At 33.3% G+C, this 26,462-nt stretch overlaps 3 protein-coding genes across 5 annotated transcripts; 1 reads left to right on the top strand and 2 right to left on the bottom strand.

Moving 5' to 3' along the window:
• Positions 1–129: 129 nt before the first annotated feature.
• Positions 130–7,210, top strand: LOC109339772 (probable protein phosphatase 2C 55). Its single transcript, XM_019577288.1, has 4 exons — positions 130–1,126; positions 2,774–3,098; positions 4,514–4,663; positions 6,643–7,210. The coding sequence occupies exons 1-4, from the start codon at positions 459–461 to the stop codon at positions 6,940–6,942; spliced, it is 1,443 nt and encodes a 480-aa protein (XP_019432833.1). The 5' UTR covers positions 130–458; the 3' UTR covers positions 6,943–7,210.
• A 7,202-nt stretch (positions 7,211–14,412) lies between these two features.
• Positions 14,413–20,909, bottom strand: LOC109339760 (lysophospholipid acyltransferase LPEAT1-like). 3 transcript variants are annotated; one of them, XR_002106706.1, is made up of 9 exons: positions 20,252–20,909; positions 19,413–19,532; positions 19,240–19,277; positions 18,938–19,002; positions 17,734–17,802; positions 16,809–16,942; positions 15,922–16,062; positions 14,817–14,982; positions 14,413–14,663 (listed from the first exon to the last, which is right to left on the bottom strand). XR_002106706.1 is itself a non-coding variant. In XM_019577275.1 (9 exons), the coding sequence occupies exons 1-9, from the start codon at positions 20,753–20,755 to the stop codon at positions 14,797–14,799; spliced, it is 1,152 nt and encodes a 383-aa protein (XP_019432820.1). In that variant the 5' UTR covers positions 20,756–20,909; the 3' UTR covers positions 14,413–14,796. The 3 variants fall into 3 exon arrangements, 2 of the variants coding, with proteins under 2 accessions (XP_019432820.1, XP_019432819.1); XM_019577275.1 differs by having other exon boundaries at positions 14,413–14,816; positions 14,919–14,982; positions 19,413–19,529; XM_019577274.1 differs by having other exon boundaries at positions 14,413–14,816; positions 14,919–14,982.
• A 4,348-nt stretch (positions 20,910–25,257) lies between these two features.
• Positions 25,258–26,049, bottom strand: LOC109339761. Its single transcript, XM_019577276.1, has one exon. It carries the CDS (start codon positions 26,047–26,049, stop codon positions 25,258–25,260), a length of 792 nt encoding a protein of 263 aa, XP_019432821.1.
• Between the last annotated feature and the right edge of the window lie 413 nt (positions 26,050–26,462).

Below are 26,462 nucleotides of genomic sequence, written 5' to 3' on the forward strand. Positions count from 1 at the left end.
ATGTAAGTATAATTTGTTATTATATTTAATCACCACGATAAAATTCATAATTAATAATTATCATGTAATAATAAAATATAATATAATGATAAACTGAAAGATCTCATCTCCAAAACAGAAAGTTGGAAGAGGAGAAGGGGATAAATAAATAAACCGAACCCTTTCCCTTATTCCTCTTTCTCTCACCAAACTTCTTCACTTTCAACCCTAATCCCTTCATCGTTCATTCTCTACGCTACCCTTCACCTATAATATCTTTCCCTACACGTTTTTCTTAGTTATTTTATCATTAATTTCGATAATCTCTTCAATTTTATCTTAATTATATGCACTCTTTTTCTCTAGGGCTCTGAATAAATTGAAGGGTATTATTAATGTATTGGGAGTTATGAGATTGTGTTTTGCTTACAGTGCCGGTAACATAAATTATTGTTTTGTTGTTGCTCTATAAAAAAAATATGCAATTTGATCACTTTTCAAGACTTAGAACCCTAATTCAGAGATCTATTGCTGGGAAAGAGGACTTTGCTGCTGAATTTTTTATTGGAAAGGGGAAATTTTTGTTTGGGACTTCAAAGTTTTATCACTCTGCAAATTATTGGTCTTGTGATCGATTTATGCGTCCTGGCTGCATTGCATTGGCTTCGAGCTTGGATTTAGTTGGAAAAGGTAGAAATTTGACTGTGGTTAACGACTTATCGTGTGTGTTTTCGTCAATTCGGGTGTGTGGATACCGCATCGATTCTGCAGGCAGGGAATTTCAGAGTAAAACAATGGCTGCTCCGTTGTCTAGAGCTGTGGTTGGTGTATGCTGTTTAGATAAGTTGGGTCTGAAGCGTAGTCATCATAGTGGTAATATCCATTTAAGCGCGAGTTTGGGGAATGGGGGAAAAGTGAGCATGAGTTTGAAAAACCATCAGCAGCCAAATCGTCTTGAGGTTTATGGATACTTTATTTATAGTGCTGCAAAGACTTGGCGCAATTCTAATCCTTACTCAGAGTCGGGGTCTAGAGATTTCAATAGCTCATCATCAACATGTTTCTCTGTTGGACCTGCTCAGGACGTGCCTTTTGACACTCCTGCCTGTGAGGAGCAGCTAGCGAATTCAGCAGATTCATCTGCACAGTATGTTCTCTCTTTGATATTCAGTGTTATAATATAATCATAACATGCATTTGATTCAATATAATCATGTGCATTTGGTGCTGCTTGTTGTTCATTGTGTATGTCATAAATGTGTCACTCATAGTTTATTTTTTGTGGTTCTTGCTATAATAAACATCTAAGGGCATTTTAAAAAGACTAATAGCTAACATATTTGAATATGGTGATTTTAACTATTGCTAGTTTGAGTAAGAAGCGTATGATCTCATGTTTACATAGAAAGTCTCACTTGCATTTTTTAGCATTAATATTTTAAAAGCACTGGAAAGTTGGAATTTAATGAACATTGGTATTTGGATGGCGCAATTTTGGGAATATAAAACCCTTCAACTCTGGTCCTTTGCTAAAATAGACTCTTCAAATTTCAATTTTGTAATTTGCCTCCCCTATCTGTAGAAATGTTCTCAATAGTTAATTTATATTCAACAGAGAAACCTTTTTTTAGGTTTTAAGTTTTTGTTTCTTAACATTTATGTTTAAAAAAAGGCTAAATTGGCGACTCTTTTTAAGTTGAGATTGGATGGAAGCTATGTAGTCAATCCTGGATAGCGTAGCGAAGCCGCTGACCAATTGAGGGCAAATAAGGGATTTAAAGATAAAAAGAGGGCAGAATAGAAATTTGTCGAGTTAAAGAGGGTAATATAGAACTTTGATGAGTTAAAGTGAGGGTAAAATTGCAAGAAAAAAGTAAGAATCAGAAATGTGAAAAGGCTGAACCCAATTAGGAAAGAAGATAGCTGCTCCTCTCTCTAACTCGTCAAAGCCACTATTTCACTCACTACTGGCTGTGCATGCAACCGTGATGACCGCTACTGAGAAACGTGATAAGGTTGCCTTTTGTGTCGCATATGCCCTCTGCCTTGGATCGATGGCGCCACTATTTGCCGCAATTGACTATGTAGGTTGGAAGATGAGTTCATTCGTAAAGAAAAGAAGGTTATGTGTGTGTTTGGATTAACTTATTGTGTTCAGACAACTTAAAATCAAATGTTTTGTGAGAGAGCTTTTGAGATAATTTCTTAACATGCTCTAAAGTGGTTGTTAAGACTTATTTTTTTCCGAAGTTAAAATGATTAATTGCGGAAATTGAAAGCCGGTGAGTCTATTTTCCAAATACCGAAACTTAAAGGGGACTCTAATCATTTTCCCTCCTAAATAAGAAAGGTTGATGCTTTTTATAATTTATTTGCCTTTACATTTTAAACAAGTGATTTTTCATATTGATGACATGAAGGATTAGTGTTTTTAATTATTATTTAACCAATACTAGTTGAGTGCATATGTCAATAGTAAAAGTATTATTGCATTTTATCATGATAAGACCTTGTAATGATTTTTTGTTTGGTTACACTGATATGTTATGTAGTTCCTTTGTCAACCAGGTGCTAACCGAATCTCTTTTGAACGGATACATAAGTTATTGTTGTTTCTACTTTTTCTTTAGTTCGGATTGGTGATACTGTATTTATGGTGTTGTAACTTTTGGATCCACGAGCAACATGTATAGGCTATATAACCAAGAACATCTGAGGCTATGTATTAGTTAAAAGTATATTCTGTATTTACAATCTTAATGGCCTGCATGACATGATTGGATGATCATTGCAGGAAGTCTCCTTCAGGCAAATCCCTCAAGTTAATATCAGGGTCATGCTACTTGCCTCATCCTGATAAAGAAGAAACTGGTGGAGAAGATGCTCATTTTATATGTTCTGAGGAACAAGTATTAGGGGTAGCAGATGGTGTTGGTGGCTGGGCAGATCTGGGAGTTAATTCTGGATTTTACTCTCGTGAACTCATGTCCAAATCAGTGGATGCTATTCAGGAGGAACCCAAAGGTTCTATTGACCCAGCTAGGGTTCTTGAAAAAGCACACTCAAGTACAAAAGCTAGGGGTTCCTCTACAGCATGCATCATAGCACTTACCGATCAGGTTACCTTCACCTTTATTCTGTTCTCTTTGGTATATTGCAAGAGCTTCGGTTCTGTAACAATGACTTAGTACAGAGGAAGAGGGGGTGGGAGAGGGAAAGGGAGAGTAAGAGATAGCTTGAGTATGTTCTTTAATTTTCTGAAGTATAAGTTTGTTGGCAGTGAAATAATCAAAGCATAAAATTAATGATATGAAACTCAATTCTAAAAAGGACTACTCGCTTTGGAACTCTCTCCTGGAAAAATAGAGAGGGCATTGTAATTTCTAGGCCGTAATCTTAGAAGTTTCTGAATATACGTTTGTTGGTATTGGACTCATCAGAACATAAGGTTATGTAATATGATGCTCAATTCCCAAAAAATAATCAATGGTTTCAGAACTCCATCCTGGAACATATAGAGGGCAATGACATTTGTCAATGGAGGGAGAGACAGAGAGAGAGAATTGAGACCTTAAAGTTTATAACTGTGGTTTTTCTTTGATTTTCTGAAATATAAGTTTGTCAGCATTGGACTCATCAAAGTATATGGTGATATGATATGAAGCTCAAATGCCAAAGTGACTAATGGCTTCTGAACCCTGTCCTGAAACATAGAGAGGGTGATGTAATTTGTCAAGGCCATTATCTTAGAACTCTCTAAATATATGTTTGTAATCATTGGAGTCAACAAAGCATAAAAATATGTAACATGAAGCTCAATTTCCAAAAGGCTAATGGTTTCTGAACTCTGTCCTGGAACATAGATAGGGTGATGTTATTTGTCAAGGAACTTGTAGATTTTGATCTCGTGAATTTTAACTCACTGCATTGAATGGTGATGAAAAAAATTATTTGTTCACAGAGACCCATTCTATGCACGAGGTCTTAAACTTTAAAAGTGAGGTTCTTTAATTTTCTGAGATATAAGTTTGTTGGAATTGGACTCATCAAAGCATATGATTATGTAATTGCTGGAAGATTACTGGTTTTGTAATTCTATCTTAGGGCAATGTAATTTGTCAAGGCTTTAATCTTTGAACTTATAGATTTTGTGACCATTTGAATTTTAACCGACTGCATTGGATGTTATTAAACAACTGTTTACAGAGAGACTCATGCTCTGCTTGAGACCTTTAAATTTAAAGCTGAGGTTCTTTAACTATCTCAAATTTAAGTTTGTTGTCTTTGTATCTCCTAGGGCCTAGAGTCAGCTTAGGTGGTTAAGCTGCCAAACATTTAGTGTGAGTTTCCAGGTTCAAACCCCCAGAAATGTGCTTTGACCCTGTCCTCATTAAATAGAAATAAAATTGTTCACCAATCAAAAACAGAAGTTTGTTTGGCTTTGTATATAACAGTTTTGGTACTCCTGAAAGTGATCTTATTATGTTGTATTCTTTTTGTTGACATATATTGATTTGTTGTGTTCCTTTCATAGGGGCTTAATGCTATTAATTTAGGAGACAGTGGGTTTATGGTGGTCCGTGGTGGCCAGACTGTATTCCGGTCCCCAGTGCAGCAACATGATTTCAATTTCACCTATCAGCTGGAATGTGGTAGTAATGGTGATTTACCTAGTTCTGGTCAGGTATTTTCCTATTCTGAACTTCATCTTTAGGAGAGGGCAATGAAGCATCCTTTCATTCGCTCTCAATGCCAATTTGTTTAATACTTAAAATAACTTCGCTACTGGATCTGCTGCTTGTTTTTCACTTCTAAATTCTAATACCCTTAGGGTTAGTTTGGGAGTTGGATTTTGGAGGGGAAGGAAGGGAAAAGGAAGGCTTGGGAGTCATCTCAAAGTGTATTTCATGGCTCCCAAGCCTTTCCTTTCCCTTCCTCCCCCTCCGAAATTCAACTCTCAAACTAACCCTTTAATATAATAAATGCGTATAAAACATAATGGTATTTTACTTAGGTTCTCTTTTCAACCCCTAAAATCCACCATTTCTTTCTGTATATCCACTCTAAGATTTGGACCAAGTCTGAGAAGAGTTCTGGACACTATCTACTTTAAGGTTAAACTTTTTGGTCCCTATTAGTTTTGCTATTTTTAATTTGGTTCCTCGACCTTTTTCCTTTTAATGGAGTCTCTATAGTTATAAATGTTGCTAGTCGAATCTGCTATCAGCTATAATGCCATTAAAATATTATGTTGGATAATATGCCAATTTTGCATTAGAACTGCAACATGTCGTGTCTAATGCTTGCCATCTCAACAAATACTAATAGTGCTATAGCTGAGAATAATGAAGAGACTTACTTGAGGATTTTCAGGATTTGTTCACTTTAGTCCATAGTTTTTAAATGTGTCTAATTTAGTCACTTGATGTACAATTTGTATTCAATTAATTTTTACTAATTCGACTGTTCAATGCTCTGCATGTGATATCCACTTATATATTTTAGCCTCAGTCAGCTACAGCCTGCAAGGCTACACATATAATTAGAAATTTATAATCTGGCATTAGCAATGAACACTTAATAGTATAGTTTAGATGGCAGCTATATTGTAAATTTAAGGACTTAATTGGAACAATTTAGGTAAGCAAAGATTAAATTGAACACACCATAGCCTATTAGAGTTAGTCAATGAAAAAAATCATACAAAGGGACAAACACAACTTGAGAACACATGACTAAGTTAATTAAGGCATTTTAGTAGGTTGTGCTGCACAGTAAAATCAAACTAATCATAGTTTTGATAGAACTCAACTAGATTCATATGTGGTAGTTGTTAAATAAGATAAAGTGATGGGAACCTGATAAAGCTCCACCACTGTCAAGGGGTGTTTAGGAAGAGGCTTATAAGAAGCATGGGAAATATTGTGATTTCCTTAACTGCTTACGTGGCAGGGGGCACTGATTGGGGAAAAGGATAGGTCAGGTTAAGGGGTATAAATAGAGAGAAGAGAGGATAATGTATGTGGCAAAGAAAGTGAGTAAGATTTAGAAAGGTAGAGTCAGGTACTCTTGGAATCACCTGAGCTATCCTATCTGTATTATTTCTGTTCTTGTCCATCTATCTTACGCATTTAGCCTCCTTATTGTTATTTTCTGTGACATCAGTACAGTAGAGGACATATAATTCAGCTTGTTCTATACTTTTACTATTATTAATCCAATAGTTGTTACTCGTTAAGCAAGCAGCTAATTGTGTAAATAAATCTAGTTACATTTCTGGGTTTCTAGCATTTTTCCTTTAATTAATTGTTTTCAAGTCCAAAATATTGGGGCGTCGTCTGATCTATTAAGATATGACAGCTGATCTAATAGTTAGGAGACAGGTTTGTAGTTATGGTGTTAGGTCTCCAGTGTTATGAGTAGGTTGGTCGTTTCCTATACACATATATACATATATATGCTAAATGATAAAACATATATTTGTGATTGCTACGGTATTCTGCATATTAACATATATACTAATTTACCCATGACAACCAATCAAGTTAATTATTTATGGTGATAAAATTGGATAGTAAACTTATTCCCTGGTGGGATGCATCGGTCTGTATCTGGTTCCTTGCTGCTTGTAGAATGCTTAGATGGTTGCCTTGTTCATGTCAGGTTTTTACAATCCCTGTTGCTCCGGGTGATGTCATAATTGCCGGTACAGATGGCCTGTTTGACAACTTGTACAATAATGAGATCACAGCAGTGGTGGTTCAAGCCACAAGAGCTGGCTTTAGCCCTCAGGTCACAGCCCAGAAGATAGCTGCATTGGCACGTCTTCGAGCGCTGGATAAAAACAGGCAGACTCCTTTCTCTACTGCTGCTCAAGATGCTGGATTCCGTTACTATGGTGGTAAGCTTGATGATACTACAGTTGTAGTTTCATTCATTACCGGTTCCGGCGATGATGCTTAAATTTGTTGTGTCCTGTATATATCCATTTTGTCCCAGTGGTGTCATATTGATTATAAATCAGGTTTAATATTAGTCACATTCTGTTGAAATTGCTTCGGTGAACTAGGAATTCCCCTTGACCTGAAGTTTTAGTTGTTGCTAGAATGTGAGTAGACCTGCCTTTTTTTTTTGGCAATTGATATTTACCATTGCTTGGAGCATAAGCAAAACTAGTCTTGTTCTTCAATTTTTTTATTTGTTTACATGGGTTCTCTAATTATTGTGTGCTAAATTCATTACTCTAATTTTGTAGAGTTGGGCAGTTTTTTTCTCCTACTATTATGCTGTCACAATTCTATTAGGTGGATATATTCTTCCTAATGTTAAGGCTGTTGCAACTCCGCATCTAATTCCTCAACTTTTTTTTAATTTCTTATAAATTGAGACGTTTAATGCTGAGGTTTTTGTAAAAACTAAAATTTTCAATTTCTCACCCAGAAATATATGCCAAAAATGTTTTTTTCTTTCTGAAAAATTAGTTATGAGAATCTTAAACAAAAGGGTTATGTTTTGCAGTTTACCATCTCTAACTTTTCACATGACACTAGATTGTTTTCTGAGTTTTATAAGTTTACCTTTTGTTACTTTATAACTTTATAAGACAATCTTTAAATAATTACTTTCCTCTGAAGTCACTTTGTACAGTTGATGCATGGACTAATTTAACAAGGGTGGTGTATACGACACTTGTTCCATCACCACGTCCATGGAAATAGTTATTAAGCTGAAAGATAATTCACTGTTTTTATAGAAAAGTCCAAATGTATTAACACAACTAAGCTTCCTTATTTGAGTCAAGGAAGAGAGATTCACACATAAATAATGATTGATTTCATACAAATTCAACTATGATATCGTGATATTATCCTTCTCTTCTTTTGTGATTGTATTTTGCTATATTTATCGTAATAGTGGACTATTGCAAAATAATACAACGAATATGGTCATAGTTATGGTTGTTATATGGTTGTGGAGACTGATAAACTATATCAATATATAATCTCAATTGGGGTCCTGGACATCAATTTATACACTTTAATTGGACAACTTTTTATATGAATTTTATGCTTGCTTAGTCAATTTATGCTTGTAATCATGTTACCGAATGCAGTAGAAGATGCTTGCCTTTTGTGTACATCACCCTTTTCAGACCTAGTAATATAAAAATTGACGTAATAGTTTGGATAATATTATGTTGTGATTCTCTTATATTTTTCACCAATACTAGTGTGGAATGGAGGTCACATGTTTCACTTGGTGAAACATAATTAGCTTAAGATATAGATAATGAATTTTTTAAGATATGTGATCCATGTTTTACTAGCATGATCCTTACCAGATAGAATCTTTGTACACCTCATGGTAGGTTTAAATTGTAACAGCAATATTCATGAGAGCCTTAGTGTTTCTACAACGAATCATAGTCCTAATTATCAGCTTCATCTATATCTTTTATATTGTCTATGTATCTATATATTAATAAAATGGACTGATTATATTACCAACATAGATATCTCCTGTGACATCTTTAAGCATTCATTTAGAGGGGTAGAAGAGAAAGAGAGTGAGAGGAGAGAAGTTGAGGAGAAATATCATCTTTCTCTCATTTGGTTTAGGAGAGAGTTTGAGGGAGGAGAGAAAAAAGAAGAGGCCCACAAAATCTCTTTCTCCTCCCAACTGAGGAGAAAATGAGAGGAGAAGAGAGACTCTGATCTATTGTCTCAAACTGTGTCTCAAATCATGTCTTACACCAATAATATTGAAACAAAAAACAAAAAATAATGAACATTTTATTTTTTAATTGACATGAAATATTTTCATTGATGTTCGACATGATTTGAAACATAATTTGGGACAACAAATCTTTATCTAGTGAAGAGTGGGGCAGAAAAATGACTTCTTTCTCTTCTTTTTTATACAACCAAACAACAATAAAATTCACTCTATTTCTCATCTGTTTCACTCTTTTCACTCTCTTTCTCACATATTTCTCTCTTCTTATTTTCTTCTCCCAACCAAACGAAGCATAAGAGTTATATTTGTCATAGCAGATTTTTTCTTTTAATCAATAATAAAAAACCTATTTTCTTTTCATCAATAATAAATAAATCAATCATTTAAGGTATAAGTCACTTCTCTTTCCTACAAACCTACTCTCCCACGGTAGACAAACAAATGGTTTTTTGAAACCCTTTCTCTTTCTTTGAAATTGAAATCACACACCCCTTCTCTTTCTTTGAAACTCACACACCCCTTTGAAACTTATAATCTTACTCTTACTCATGCGAAGCTCTTCTGTAAGTTAACATATGGCATTGCTTAGATAAGTGACAAACAATGATCACTGTTATTTTAACCATGAAAGCCTTCATTTGTTCTCTCTTTTTCGTCCACTTTTTTTTTCTATCTATTGTAAAAAAGTAATTTTTATTGGGTATAATATGTGAAAAACAAAATGGTTATCATTTTGTTGTAACCATAGAACCATTCATTTGTTAAATCTTAGTTTCGTTTCCTTTGTTTGACATTTTTTTATTTTTTAAAAATATGACTTCTTTACAGTGTTTCATCTCTGGATCCATCTATATTAAAAAAATACTTCAAAATGGTTATCATTTTGCTGGATTATGATATGTGAAACCATTTTGTTATGATACTTCAAACCATTGTTACCATTTTGTTGCACATCATTTGTCTTTTCTTTTTCATTCTCGATTTTTATATTTTAATAATTCTCTTTCTCAACCTATTTATCCTAAGATAAGATACAATACAAGACACTTTGAAGGAGATGGTTGTAATTATTATTTTAGTTGTTTATTATTACTTTATGTTTATAATGTGTCATTAAAATGTTAAACATGACCATTTTGGTTGAACTAAATTTCAAGCACCACTTTATTAAAAGTTTCGGAATCTGATCCATGTTTTAATATTTGATGGACAAGTTAAACCTAGTTGTTCTCAAATGTCATTGTGTTCTTTTTATGTTGTAAACGCAAGCATGCTAAAATGTAAGGAGTTAGATTATGTCCTAATATGATATACTTAGATTACAATACATAGTGTGATGCTAATTTTACATTTGTATTTATAGGGTTATTATAATGCAAACTTTTATGCACTTGTTATCGATTGTTTTAATAAATAGTCGTATTCATATACTTCATAATTGTAGCCAAAATAATTCCAGTGCTCATTATATTTTCTTTATTGATTAAAGGCATACCAAGCGACTAATTTATATTAATGTATTTCTACTAATGAATGTATCTACTCGGTGTTAACCAGGTTTGTTCTTTTATATGACTTCTGTGTAAAAAGTTCACTTTCACATACTCATTTATCACTGAAATTTGGTATGTCCAAATATCACCCAAACCTAGACATTTGTAAATGATATTGATGGATTCTAAGGTAACAATATTTTAAACATTTTGTAAAGTTATTTTGGTTTTTTTTATCAATGTAGTGGCACAAAATATAAGTGTTTGTTAAAAAATTGAGTTTAATGAAGGGAGAAAATGTTTTGTTGAGAATACAACTTATGTGATGCACAATTTCAATGTCTTGCACAATGACCTTTAATTTAAGGCATGTGACCATGTTTACAGAATGCAATTTATTGCTGGTACCACCCTGAAACAGAGAAATTTCTTGATATTCCTGAAATGGAATATGATTTCAAAATTTTAGTGACATCATATTTGGGAACTACAAGACTGGTTTATTAATAGGCAAGGTTAAAGTACTTATGTCCTATTTTTTTGGAATCCTATTTATTTTATGTCTTATGACTATAATAACTGGTTTATGGTTTGGTTTATCGGTGCTTTTGATAAGTTCTTATTCTCCGAGATAAAAGCAAATATGAAGAAAGATATTTTTAGTCTGTAAGATTTAGGTAATTTACTCTATCTTTAGTTTCTATATTTATCTTTATAAGTTTTGATATTATTTTATGTTCTGAGTAGCGGTGATGTCATTAATTGTACTTTATGAGAATCACATGTTATGAAATTGTTTAGTACTATAACAATCGACCTATTAGTGAACCTATGATTATTCTGCTAACTCATGCTAGAGTCAAGGAAGGACAAACTCATGTAGTCATTATTCTGCTAACATATGTAATGTATTCTAGGTAAGTATCCACCCACTCTTTCCAACTCATGGTGTGGATCAAAGATATTAGTAAATGAAGAAATTGTTAAAATTGAGGAGTACAAAGAGAGGTGTGCTCTTTAGTTTAGACGTAGACAATTTAATTTGATTATAAGTACCTTTTCACAGTATTCTAACTTATCCAATGATCATTTTATGTATAAAGCTGAATTGAAGAGTATTTCTGAAATTTCTGATCCTACATCCAATGAGGTGTGTTAACAATTTATATCATTGTTATATATTTGATATTTAATAGCTATCTAACCCTTTTTTAAATTGTCTACAGGAAATCATATGTGCGTAACCGTTGGGATAACATCGATGTTTATCATTGGCAAACAAGGTTGGCACTTTGATGGATGCACTAAATGTACAAAGAAGGCCACTGGCAGAGATGGTCCTTTCACATGCAAGTGTGACACTTACAATAAGAGGTCTTCCCTAGGTAACATTTTTTTCTTATATTAGAAGTGTTCATATATATTCTATTTGTATTGTTATTTTCATCATGAAAATTGTTAATAACACACTTTTTTTAATCTTAGGTACAAACTAGGCATTAAGGTCATTCACCAAAATGAAGTGGCAAGTTAGTTTTCTGGGATCGCCAATGTGCTCACATAATTGGCATATCTACAAGTGACCTCAGAAATCAGATGCTTACAGTAAGTTTAATATTAACATTTCTTTTGAAGATAGATTTATTTCCTACCTTTCAATGAAATTCATACTGTAATAATTATTTATAATTGATAATTCTTTGCTTATGTGTCTATATAGGAAGGTGAAGATGATCCGAAGATGTTCATTTTAATTCTGGATGTTCTCCTTGCAAGAACTATGGCCCTAAGGGTGAAAGTATAACCATCATACCACATAAGACTCTCCGAGGATCCAAATTTGACCAAAATTATACTTGATCAAATTGGGATATTTGAGGTACTTTATAAAAAATTTCCTCTTATTATGAATATTGTCTTTGAGATTATTAATATTTGCATTTCACTGTTAATTAACTAATCTTACGTGCTACTAAACAACCATTAAATTCTATTGAAATGAATGAGAAGTCTGACTTGAATGATTCCTTTCAAATAGAATCTGTTAGTGTATCACATACTTTCTTTTACAATATTTTAAGTGCAAAGGTAAATAATCTCATATCTCTAATACATTTATATTTTTTTTATAACTTTTATCGGTAGTCTATCTCTATTACTGTTGATCATGATTCGAACCATATTCAAGTTGTAACTCCAACCAAGAGATTGTCGGTTGACTTAGACTTGGACCTACTACAAAGCCCACTTCCAAATTCCACTCAGTTGTCATCTTTCGAAGGTGACAAAACATATCAAAGCCGAATGACTTGGATTTTTAGGATGACATGGTAGCATAACATTGTCATGTTTACACAGTACAATTACCAAACATCTATCTTACCCTCCACATATTTTGGATATCCAAATGTCATGGCCAAATCTTGAAGTACTAAATATTGTTCAATACATTAAGTACATTCTGCTATATATTGAAATATGAATGTCGAATACCTGAAAGAGTAATTAGTTTTAACATATTATTATATGTGAAGTATATGAATACTTGAATTCCTAATTAATTTTAAGACATTATTATATGTAATAGTTACTAACCTTCCTAACATAAAAGCTACAAAAATAATATTTGACATACTAATGCAATATGATTGTTTCAATTATAAGAAAAATATTAATAACCATGGAACAAAGGTTTTTAGAGTTCTTATTTTTTTATACTCTATCATGTTAATTCTATAAGTGAATTATTGAAAACAAGGAATTAAAGAACATAACACTAAGTCTAAATTATATATTTAATGCTGAAAAATTATAGAATTTGTTTTACATACATTATGAATTTAAAAATAGTATTTAAGTTATATTTTAAAATCAGAACCTTGCAAATGCGTTTTATCCTTAATTTTTTATTGTTCCAGACGAGGCATTACTCGAAAATCTCCAAACAAAGATTTAGACACATCTTCTTATTAACCATGGAACAATATTGTTCTTAATTTTTTATGCTCTATTATGTTAATTCTATAAGTGAATTACTGAAAATAAGAAATTGAAGAACATAACACTAAACCTAAGTTATATGTTTAATACTAAATCTAAATCTAAGTTATATGTTTAACATTAAGTCATTCAAATACATAAAAATCATCTTCCATGAGTTAATAATAACCAACTTTTAATTTACAATTTATTTTTTACTGTTTAAATAAATTAACGCAAATCACATTTTTACCCATGCGAATGCACATGTATCCTACTAGTTATAATGAAAAGAAAAGTGTTTGAAGTGGCTTCAAATATTCAATTGTTTGACCTCAATCTCAATGCTTCAAAGGCATTGAAATTAAGGAAGTCCATTAATAGTTCCGAGGATTCTCATTGATATGTCATTCTCCTGTTCACTTGAAACTAATAAAGATCCTTTCGGAGCTGTATAAGGAACTAATGAATGAAAGCATCACCACTGTCTGTTGTATTCGCTTCTTGGCATTAGCATGTAAATTATCCACCATTTGTTTTAATGTAAAAGATATTCATAGGCTGGTTGGGAATCAAAGAATGGAGATTTTATGCTGGAAATCAAAACTTAGATTTTTAATGAGTTGAGTTCTACAGTTAAAAAGAATGTGTTGAATACAGTAGTACAATACTTCCCGTACAAGGTTCAATCCTTGATTCTTTAAGCGCTCGGCACTCTCCTAATTATATGATCTGTATTTGAAATTTGTAAATCAAACAATTGATTAATTCTTTTAAATAAGTTCTATGTGGATCGAGAATTCCAAGCATATAAAAGTAACCACTTTTTTTTAGAAAAAGCTCACCTAGTTATTTTGTATTTAAAGTTAATAATGAATAATGATACATCCACTTTTGAATTAATTTAAATCAAATTAAAGTTATCATGTATCCATAAAAGATGGGTAAAGACAGTTTACTTCAATTATCTCTACATTTAGAAAAGGATTTATTAGTCTCCAACTATCAGCTACACTAACCAAAAAAATCTAAATTACATTATAATCTCAACTTACTTCACTCAATTTCACAACTTTTAATGTTATCTTCAAGTTAGACATTTTTATTTAATGGCGTATCAATAGCAAACAAGGATCTTCTGAGAATTGTATGTTTCTCCCTTTGTTTTTAATGGGATGCACAAGCATCACAAAAGCTTGCTTAAGTTGTAAATAGTTCAATAAAATAAAGTCAAATTAAATACTTCATATACTTATGCTTCTCTGCATTCCCCATGTAAACTCCTACCAAGTAAAGCATTAGCACTTGTCAAAGTTAAAATCATTACCAGGTTACAATCTTTACATCCTAAAATCTCCCTCTTAAGAATAATCAGAATTAGCAATGACATTTTAAATCACTTCTGGAGACAAACTGACCAACCAAAAAACAAGTCTCAGAAGGCTTCTGCTCTGAAAACAGGACTCACTCCAGAAGCTGGCATACAAAATCAGATACATACATTTCCATATATGAATACTTTGCATATGATTTCTATATTAAGTTATTAACTTTGTTCTTTGCTCACATAATAGAACCATACAATGAATATACAGATGACGAAGCCGAATTAGCATTGGGAAAACAAACCTGCAGGAACATGAAACAGAAGATTCAAATCTGAGGTTACATGGCCCTTCTAAAATTATCAATTGTCTTTCTGATGCAAAACACCATGCAGGCTATTATTACCATTGAGAGCAGAGTGATATATTCTTTTTTCAGCCAGCCCAACATCTGAAAGTATCAAATTACCCTGCAATCAAAACATATAAACAATATCAAGCAGGTTAAAACAGTACATGATATATTTTACCCCCTTTTTCTTCTACTAGTAATTAATAACCACTGCCTTTCACAAAATAGTCAGTAATACAGAAATATGGAGCCAAGTAACTTACTCTACATGAATGAAATTGAAAATTCAATACTGCAAAGTAAAAGTAGTGGTGATTTTTTTATTTTCAACATCCAATGCTTGATAGTAAAGAAAATACAGAAAAGTGGCAATGAAAGTCAAAACTAAAAGGAATAGAATTAAATAGTATACCCAATGGTTACATTCAATCATTTGTGTGAAACTTTTGAGCAAAACATGATACACTAAACACAAAATCAATTATCCAGGCATACAACATTATTACCATTCTAATTATTTATATAACAGCTGGGTGGGGTTGGACACTCTAATTATTTATAATATCTATAAATAAAATTAAAAGTGGCACTCATTACAAGTTGTGTTGCTCTTTATTCTACTATCAAGTCTGCATACCTTACTTGATTTACTAACTTTCATGTCTTCAATTCCACTCGTAATAGTGTCTTTGTCGTTTCAAGCGAAAAAATATGAATGACTATAAAATTTGGAATGCAAGATCAACTCATCAACATGATAAAAAACAAATGTGAAAGTGTGAAATAGTAAACTGGTGTTAATCTCTCTCTATTTACTTTACTGTAGAAACCTGAGAGTACCATATTATGCCTTACTACTTATGGAAGAACCATGTTACAGTGTAGGATTTGTAAAATATATTACAGGGTTTTCCAATATATGTGGCTCCCACCTTATGGGGTATGGGAGGGTAGATGTATGCAATCCTACCCTCGCAAGCGAACAAGTTGTTTCCAGAATTTTGAACACATGATTTGCAAAATATATTAATTTTATTAAAATTTAGAAGTTACATACCTCACTGGCTATCAACCTTCGAACATTATTAGCATAAAGTCTGGGGTCATCCTTCTCCTGTTGTGAGGGATAGTAAGCAGGTAACTTTGTCACCTCCATATAGTTTACAAACTGGCAGAGAAGAAAAATAGCATGGCGTGCCTGCCAATATAGTGTACGTTAAAGTTTAAACAAAAAATTACGAAGGGATAGGTTACTCTTTCAAAATTAAATCTGCAAAAAAAATCATAGAACACTTATTAGCTTTGTAAGTGTGCAGATAATGTTTTTCAAAAAAAGAATTTATTGCAATCAAGGTACAATTTAAACCACATAAGTTGGTTTTTTATCAGCTCTGAATGCATCAACTACCATATACATTTACACATGAAAGCATTAGCAAATGAGTTAAATGACTCTCCATCTGCAATAGTGAGTAACCATTCCCAGATCCTGCATGGAGGCCGAGTGTAAAGTATTTAGCAGTACAGGCACTGCATGGACACACAATATGACAACAAGACAGACTGGAGGACAAACCAAATTAAGAAAAAGATTCATAATATTGTAGTTATGTTGGAGCCAAAAAAAAAATAAACTGGGCACATGCCATCATGTGTCATACATGAGTCAATGTCCTACAGGTGATACAGCACCAAAATGGTGTTTCAGTGCCTTATAGGAAGGAGTATATACAACCACTGGCAAGTTGCAATCACACAACTTTCAAATATGAGATTAAACTTCAATTAGAAAAGGGTTTAAGTGGATAACTTTTTTACATCCAAGGTACAACTCTAAGCTTGTAATTATTTAACGGAACAAAGCAGCTTAGATTTTTTATACAAATATATCTTTTATCATCAGAATTCAGAACCATGAAACATTACTACTGCGCAAATACTTACCCCAGAAATGGAATCCCAGGCGGGGCTAAACCTCTGGTAATGAAAACTTAAAATTATAGGAAGTACTGGAGCGCTTGCCAAAAAACCACCAGTCTTGAATGGGAGGATGTACTCTCCATTTGTGGTTGTACCTTCTGTAGAACACCAAAAATAGCATTACTTAAACAATTTTGAGAAGGTCATTATGCATGACTAAATAAGATTGTCCCATTCCCTTTTATGATATTTTACCGACTGATACAAACTTCAATGTACAAAAGGAATTTAAAAATGAGAAGATAAATAAATTTTAACTGGAACATGTCACGATAGAGCTATTGTATGCACCAATACTTCACATACTAGCAAAGGAGAATAAGTTAATAAAAGTACAGATATTTAAGGCATAGAACAATATTGAAGGTAAAGATATATGAGAGATGAAGTAACTAGAAATAGAACAGATGGATCTTAAGGTTGAAAAATACTTTTTAAAAATAAAATAATGAAGACTCTGGACACATTCACTTTCAAAAGAAATTTGCAGTAGCTGAAAGGCAGCAACTTTTATCATGAGATTAATTTAGAAAAAAATATAATTTTTTTAGAAAAGAATGACAAAAATAATACTTTCTATCACTATCAATGAAAATACAAGATGCATAAGAAAAATAAATGATTTAATATGTATACACACGGACGGTGTAAGTATTTTTTACACTATCAGTAAATTATTCACCATTGATTTATTAACCACCATTGACTCTCAAACAAAAATAATACAAATCAATGGTGGATGATGTATTGATAATATAAAAAACTCTACACTATCAGTGCACAGATTTTAAACTCAAAATTAAATCAAGCAAAAATGACAATGAAAGAAACAAGTTGGTGATTGCTATACCCTCCCCAGTCAAAAAGACCATATAAAAAGGATGATAACCTGGAAATAGCATCATTATCGGAGCAGACGAATTCTGATGAGCTTCTCGAATTCTTTCAGTGACAATAGCTGCAGGAAAATAAGTTCAGGGTCTAATTTTCCCCAAAGAAATATTGGACAGGGTATCAAGTCTATCCACAACTTGCAACACGAGAAAGACAATTCATATTTAAACAAAGCAGTAAGATCCTAGGCTGACATACTAATACAAATGAATAGGCATAGCTGGGAGATAGTTGGGAGATATCTAAACATGCCAAATAGCTAGGTTACTTCTAGATGCCAAAAGGAAAACTCAAATACTACAGCAACTCAACAAGTAATCACTAAATTGAAGTATAGTAAAAATGGTTTAATTTCGATCAAATGTTAGTTAACCACATGTTATGCCAGAGCCACCAAAAAGATAGAGAACTGTTTTCTGTATAAGTGAAACCTTAAATACTCTGATGATTAGCACTTAATTAGTGTTCCAATCAAGAGGTAACCTGAATTTGTAAGTGATACACTGGTTATTCTTTCACCTTTGCTAAAACACCATATTGCTAAATAATTCAATTTCTATATCTAAATAACTACTTGTCTTAATTTCTTCTTACCTCATTTAAAAAGAAAAATAACTGAACGAAGGCTTGAGTAGAATGGAAACATTGATAATGTGCTTCTACATGAGAATAATATTGAATCTTATCACCTGGCTATTTTTTCAAAACATGCATATGTTGATAAGAATCCAAAGAGTAATTCCCATATTTCATCCTGTCACCAATTACAGCTTTTTTATTTCCCATACCAATCTACCCAAATAGATTCCAAACTCCATACATACTCAAAATAAATTGTTAATAGGCACAACCTACTGCCCGTTCTAAGAAAAGTTATTGCAGACATTTCAATCAAGATAATCCAAATGAAAGTTCTTCAATCCCAATCACTGTTACAAATACGCACTGAAAATATACTACTACGAAGGAACCAACAAGCCCCACGCAAATCAAGCACACCATGGTAAGTGGTAACCATTGTTTTCTTAAACAATTTAAAAATTTAACACGAAAAGACCTCATGCAATTAGATGGCATTAAAATATGAAGAGTAGTACACAGAAGGAGAAGAGGGATGAAGACAGGAGATTTGACTTTATTTAAGTTGCACATGTTTTCAGAATCATTACAAAGCGCACACACACCAACAGTCTATGTACCTGAAACACCCTTGAAGTCTGATGATTTTGATTCCCGCTGAACATAGACACAACCAAGGCACTTGCTGTCACAAAACATGCCATAAATGTAAGCACTGGATTCCAAATAGTCCTTCTAATAAGGAAACAATAATGTACGTTAAAGCAGATAAAATGCACCATTCTTGTTTCATTAAATATAGTTATCATAACTAAATTACCTTAATAGACTACTAGTAAAATTCAACCTCACTGAAATAAGAATAAAAAGGAAGCACCCAGAGAACTAAAGATGAAGAAATCAATAAAATGAGACAACAAACCTGATGAGACCAATGAAAGGAAGTTTAGCCACCGATTTCTTCATCAATGAGATCCAAGATTGAAATAAAGCATTTGAAAGAAAAAGCATCAGTAGCAAAACTAAAGGTCAATAATGAAGAGTGTGTTGAAGATCATTAAAGGGGAGGGAAAAACTTGTCCCATCATCACAAACCTTAGCAACGAAGCTTGGGAACGAGGTAGACATGTGATAGAAAATATCCAAGTAAGACACGTGATTAGATATGATTACACCAGGTCTTCCCATCTCTTCAGGCTCATGTTTGTCTTCCTTCTTCCATTGAAAAAGAAGGAAGAGATAAGTAAAGTAAAACTTCTCATTCGGTACATAATAGATTAGCAGCAAAACTTGCATAGAAAATCAGATAAAGGAAATGGTAAATATTTTTTTAAAAGGGGGGCAGGATCTTCATGTTGTTGTTGCTATTATTATTATTATTTGTTTTTCCAGGGTATTAAAACTAATCCTTTGACAGGGGAGTCTTTAAGGCTCAAATCTTTATCTTTAAGGAATCTTCATATTATTTGTGTAATAATTCATTCCCATTTAAAGCAACACAATGGACCGGTTAGAGTCTCCTGTTTTGTTCTTTTGGTTCCAACTTTTTAGTATAATCAAAACATGCTACTTTTTAATCCACATGTCCTATTGTGTTCCATTTATTAAAAAAAACACATCAATCAAATAAGAACATCCATACATTCTGTTCCGTCTACAAAATGCTGCCATCGAATGGGACAACATTCTCACGACTTTCAGAAATTAAATGAATAAACCATATTACCTTTTTAATTGATAATAATAATAATAATGAACAATACAATACATGATCAAATAACATGTTCTCCTATCCTAAGCTGAATGCGACATGAAATTAATCTATCTATCTATCTAAATAAAGAATCATAATAATTTTGCAATTTGAAAGCATGCATTCAAAACTAAATAGCATTTTGAGTAAAAAAATGAATTAAGAAAATTTATAAGGAAACCTGAGTGGAAGACTTTTCATTGGAATTTGGAATCCGATAAGACTCGCTGATCCAATAAAACCCTAGAATGAAAAGCATGACCCTAGCGAGCGCTCTTCCACACTGAACAATCACGATCCTCCTCCACCCTACTATATGCGCATAATCTTCCTGCATTTCCTCCTCTCGATTCGGAACCGATAACATCGTGCAAACCCTACATATCACGTAATAGAACAACAAAACCGTCATCGCTAAAACCACCCTCACCGGAACCAACGTCACGAGCGCCAAGCCGAGCAGCACCTTCTCCTTCGTCGGCAACTCGCCGCATCCCATGGTGCCGTACGCATCGCGCCGGACGAACGCCGCGAATTTCTTCTCGAGTTCGTCGGTGGAGGCGGCGGCGGTGGTGGTGGAGATGGAGAGAGAGTTGAGGAGAGGACGATCGTCGCGGGTCGTCGGGTTGGGTAGTTGTTTTGGCGGGAGAGGGATGTGATGAAGGTTGTTGAGTTCGGACTCCATTGTTAGGAGTTGGAAAATGGAAACGGTTATTTCATAAGAGAATTTCCATTGTTTGTTTTGGAGAGAATTTGAATGGAAAATAATTTTTTCTTCTTGTTCTGTAGATCCCAGCGAGATTATTGTGATGATGGTGAAAAAGGAACGTGTTCGCGGTTCCCCTAACGATTTTTTAAAATATATATATTGTTATGTTTTATTTAACACATGAAGTTTTTTTTTTTTTTTAATGGAAGAGAGGAGGAATAAGAAAAAAGAAACAGATAGACAATCGAGAGAAAACAGTATTATTTTTTTAAAATTGTATCTTTTTTTTATTTAAAAATGTGTTTTTATGTAGAGTGAATAATTTTTTTCATCTATCAAAAAATTAAGTCTATATCAATTTAATTCCTAAAAATATTAAATATAAGTTATATTTGTCATTTTAATATTGTTTATGACTCATAATATATATTATATTGACTCATATTCACAATATTTACATACTAACTTTAGTTTTTACTTTTTGATAATCAAATAGGTTTATGCATAAATTTAAGAACTAAATCTTTTTTTGGTTTATAAAGAAAATGAGGTTTGGTTATTGATTATGATTGGAATTATATTTTCAAATGTCAAATGTTAAAATGGTAGTAGACATGGATAAAAGATTCTTGATGAACAAGAAAGAATGAGAAAATGTTATTGAATTGAATTCCAAAATTACAGTGAATCTTTTATATAAATGATAGAAAATCTAATTATCCTAGCTAAACTAATTAACCAACTAATCAATGCTCAATTATTTTAACATCCCCGCAAGCTGGAATGTATTAAGCATTCCAAGCTTGAAATAATTGTGTTGAACACAATGATATACTCTAATACCTCCTTTTGCTAGTGAGCGAATCTTCATCTCCTAGTCTTGAAATCTGAATGTGAAGCAATCTGACGCTTAACCACCATAGGGCAGAAGCAACTTCATCCAAAGCTTAACCATCTATTTCGATAGAAGCTTAACCAACCAAACCAACCATAATGGATGAAAGAGAGAAAATGGATCTGAATTTTGATCCTAATATACTGCTCTAATATACTGCTTCAATGATGTAAAATACCCACCAAAGTATTGTGTGTTTAATGAGAGAGGTGTAAAGAAAATAGAGTAGCAAAGAAAAAAATAATAATATGGGTAAATGATAAAGAATATGAAAAGAACGTATATTTACCAAAGCCAAGACTTTTCTAACAAATCAAAACCATTAGCCGGGCCAAAGGACTCAATAAACATCGGGTGCACGAAGCAATTGCCAAAATTTTCACTTTTGGATCATATATGCATGGTCCCAGAACAGATATAGACACTTTACGTAAACATGATTCCAGATATGAAGACTTCTTTATTAAGTTGCAATGGATGCTATCCGAGATGCTAGAAGTAGTAAAAGAGTTGCACTTTATTTCTTGATGAAGTTCTTGAATGAGTCTTGATAGTCCTCTTTCTTATTAATTCTTGATGATATAAACTTGATTGAGCATTCTTCAATATATGATGAGAATTTAACCTCGGATCAAGGAAGAAGAAAACATAAAGGAAGAAAAATGAAGGAGTTCTTTGTTTGAGGGTTCTGAATATGATGATGAATTTCCCTTGATCAAACTCCAACTTCTTCTCACTTTGATGATTGATGAATGATGATGATTATTGCTCTGATACCATGTTGAATTGAATTCCAAAGTTACATTGAATCATCTATATAAAGGGAAGAAAACATTAACTACCCTAACCAAATTAACTAACCGACTAACAAAAGCTCAACTATTTTAACACCAAACACGACATCTTTTCTTTAGCGAGGATAAACTAAAGTATCACATAAGAAGTTAAATTATGTTGGGTGATTTGTACAGATTTTTGAAGATGAGAAGATATTTTATTTTTTATATGTAGTTTAAGAGTAAGTATGTCATGATATTACAAATTCTGAGCATGGTTATTTTTTCTCAAAAAAGGATTATTAACATCATCCTAACCATTTTTATCAAAAATAATTAAAGTCATTATTAAAATAAAAAGAATAAAGTGTCTAATCATATTAAAGGATAATTTATCTCCTTAAATCCACTCATTGATTAATATGTATCTTAATTTTTTATATATATTAAAATGAAAACTTCTAAAAGAAAAAGAAATAAAACAAATATCAAACTAATTCTCTAAAACAAATGAGAAACATTTGGATTGAGAGACATTTTCTAAGATGATATAAGTTCACTTTCCTAATTTAAAGTGGCCTACTAATACATGATTATTTGACATATTCTTGATTATACGATCATAAATTTGAATGTCGACTATGTTAAAAATTATGGTAGTTTAAAGCTTTTAAAAGTTACGATGTCATTTTTGTTGTTTATTTACTTCAATTGTGAACAAGATGAAGAGGGAAGAATGCACTAAGAAGAGGAAGAAGAAGAAGGCAAGAGAAGAAGTGAAGCTGTTATTCAGAGAAGAAGAAGAAGAACTATGTTTAGAGAGTAAAGTGATAGAGTCTAGTGTGTTGCATTAAACATATTTTGTTATTTACAAATGAACTTTCCTTTTATAGCATCAACCAACTAACTACTTACTATAAACAGAAAGTATACACCAACTAAACTGAATTACAAAGTATTAGCAACACTCCTCCTTAATCCAGTAAACATTCAACCTTACAATGCCTATCTTCAACCTTAATTTCTCAAATCTCTCCTTCTTCAATGGCTTGGTGAAGATATCTACAAGTTGTTCTTCACTTCTGCAGAAAACCATCTTCAACTTTCCCTTGCTCACTTGATCTCTTAGAAAATGAAATCTTGTCTCAATGTGTTTGCTACGACCATGCGCCACTGGATTCTTGGCAAGATGTATGGTTAATTTGTTGTCAACCATTAATACCGAGCCACTACCTTCTTTCTTTAGCTTCAGTTCTACCAGCAATGTGTCTAACCAAAGGCTTTGATAAGTTGTCATACACGCTGCTATGTATTCTGCTTCATAAGAGGACAAGGCAACCATGTCTTGTTTCTTTGAGCACCATGAGAGTGGAGAGTTTCCAAGCATAAACAGATACCCTGATGTGTTTTTTCTGTCAAGCTTATCTCCACACCAATCAGCATCACTAAAACCAAGCATATCATAACTGAAGTTGTTGAAGTTGTTTGGTAGCAGCAGACTAAAATCTATGGTTCCTTTGATATATCTAAGCAATCTTTTTGCTGCTAGGAGATGACATCTTGTTGGTGCCTCCATAAATCTACTAATCAGGCCTACATCATACACAATGCCAGGTCTTGTGTTGCAAATATACCTTAGGCACCCAATCATTTGTCTGTACATGGTTTTGTCAGCAGCTAAATCATCTTGGAACACTAGATTTAACAGGCGTTGAAACAGAGTTGTAGTTTGACATGTTGAATCTTCTCAAAACATCAGCAATGTATTTTTTCTGATGTATAACAATTCCTCCTTTGATTATAGTAAATTCTATCCCTATGAAGTAGGATAGGTTTCCTAGATCACTCATATTAAACTGACTCTTCATATCTTGCTTGAATGAATTGATCTCACTAACATCACTGTCTGTTACTAAGAGATCATCTACATATAGGTACACAATTATCAATTTATTCAATTTTGCACCTCTTAAGTAGACATCATACTCAGCTGTGCATTTGGAGAAGCCAAGCTTTAACAGAAACCCATCAATCCTCTTATTCCAGACCCTTGGTGCTTGCTTGAGGCCATACAAAGCCTTATGCAATCTGTACACCAATCCTTCACTCCCTACTATTTCAAATCCAGGTGGTTGAGCAACATACAATTCTTCTAATGGCCCATTCAAGAATGCTGACTTTACATCCATTTGTTGAATGCACCAACCTTTATAGCTTTCTAATGATACCACCAACCTTATGGTTTCCAACCTTGCAACAGGGGCAAAAACCTCATCATAGTCTAGGCCTTGTTTTTGAAGGAATCCCTTTGCCACAAAACTGCTCCTAGTTTGGTTGCTTGACAGGCAATCATCACACAGTGTGCTTGGACTACTAATTGGTGGTAGTCCAGTGACAATTCCTTTCCTGCTCAGAAGCTCAAGGCTCTTGAAATTTAGATGGCCATATCTCTGATGCCAAGTCCAATTATTATGAGTTGTCTTAGATAATAGGCACTTATGATTGTTGACTTGAATCCCAATCTTGAAGGTTCTATTTTTGGATAGTGGAACTCTCAAGATGAGATTCTTGTCACAGTCATACACATTTAACATCTTATTTGCCATGGTCATTTCATAACCTTTCTCAAGTAGTTGGCCAAGGCTAAGTAGGTTACTTTTCATCTTGAGCACATACAGAACATTTTTGATACTAGCACTCTTTCCATCCTTCCTCCTCATTGAGATATCTCCAACTCCCTCAGCATTGATGGAGCTATGATCAGAAAATTTCACTCTACTCTTGGCATTCTCATCAAGTCTCTCAAATCAATCCTTGTTGCCTGACATATGGTTAGAGCACCCTGTGTCATGATACCAGCAGTCATCCTTGACCTCTTTTTCATATGTGACCATTAGTAGGACCTGTTCCTCCTCAGATTCCTCCTCTTGAGCCAGCCTGGCTTCAAAATGACCAAAATTCTTGCAATTAAAGCATTGAATTTTCTTCTTATCAAACTTCTTCTTGTTTCTCTGTAGCATCTGGTCTTGTCCACTGCCTCTGTTTCCAGAGAATGAGTTGGAATCATACCTAGTTCCTTCATAGGTTCTTCCTTTGTCAAGTTTCCATTTGTTCTTAAGTTTCTTTGTGAAGTTGCCTTGATTGAATGGCCTTCTGCTTGTTTGTGCTTGGAGTGCTTGATCAGAGTTTCTCTCTGAATTTCTTTCCTTGATTCTTTGTTCATGAGCATCTAATGTGCTTTGCAATTCTTCAATCTTGAACACCTCAAGATCCTTAGACTCCTCTATGGCAACAACCACATGATCAAATTTGGGGTTTAAGGTCCTCAATACCTTTTCTACTACCAACTGATCCCTCATTACTTCACCACATTCCTTCATCAGATTTGTCAGTGATCTGATTTTGGTGAAGTAATCTGCAATTGTGTCACCATCTCTCATTTGTAGCAGTTCATATTCTCTTCTCAAGGTTTGGAGCTTAACCTTCTTTACCTTCTCTGCACCAACATAGCATTTTTCAAGACTGTCCCAGGCTTCTTTTGCTATTTTGGCATTGGAAATCTTTTCAAAATTTGATTCATCCACATGTTGATGGATCATGAATAAGGCCTTACAATCTCTCTTCTTGCAATCTCTGTGAACAAGTCTTTGAGCCTCAGTTGCATCCTCATCTACTCATTGATATCCTTCTTGAATTATGTCAAGTACTTCTTGATAGCCAAATAGAACCTTCATCTGTATGTGCCATCTTTCGTAGTTCTTGCTGTCCAAAGTGGGCAGTGTCATGGTGAAGCCACTGTTGGTAGCCATGAATGAATCAATGAGTTTCCCCTTTCACACAGATCCAACAATCGAAGGAATCACCTAGAACAAAGCTCCTGATACCAATGTTGTTTATTTACTTCAATTGTGAACAAGATTAAGAGGGAAGAATGCACTAAGAAGAGGAAGAAGAAGAAGGCAAGAGAAGAAGTGAAGTTGTTATTCAGAGAAGAAGAAGAAGAAGAACTATG

This window comes from Lupinus angustifolius, unplaced genomic scaffold (genome assembly GCF_001865875.1).
Source record: "Lupinus angustifolius cultivar Tanjil unplaced genomic scaffold, LupAngTanjil_v1.0 Scaffold_102_10, whole genome shotgun sequence".
NCBI classification, from domain to species: Eukaryota; Viridiplantae; Streptophyta; class Magnoliopsida; order Fabales; family Fabaceae; genus Lupinus; species Lupinus angustifolius.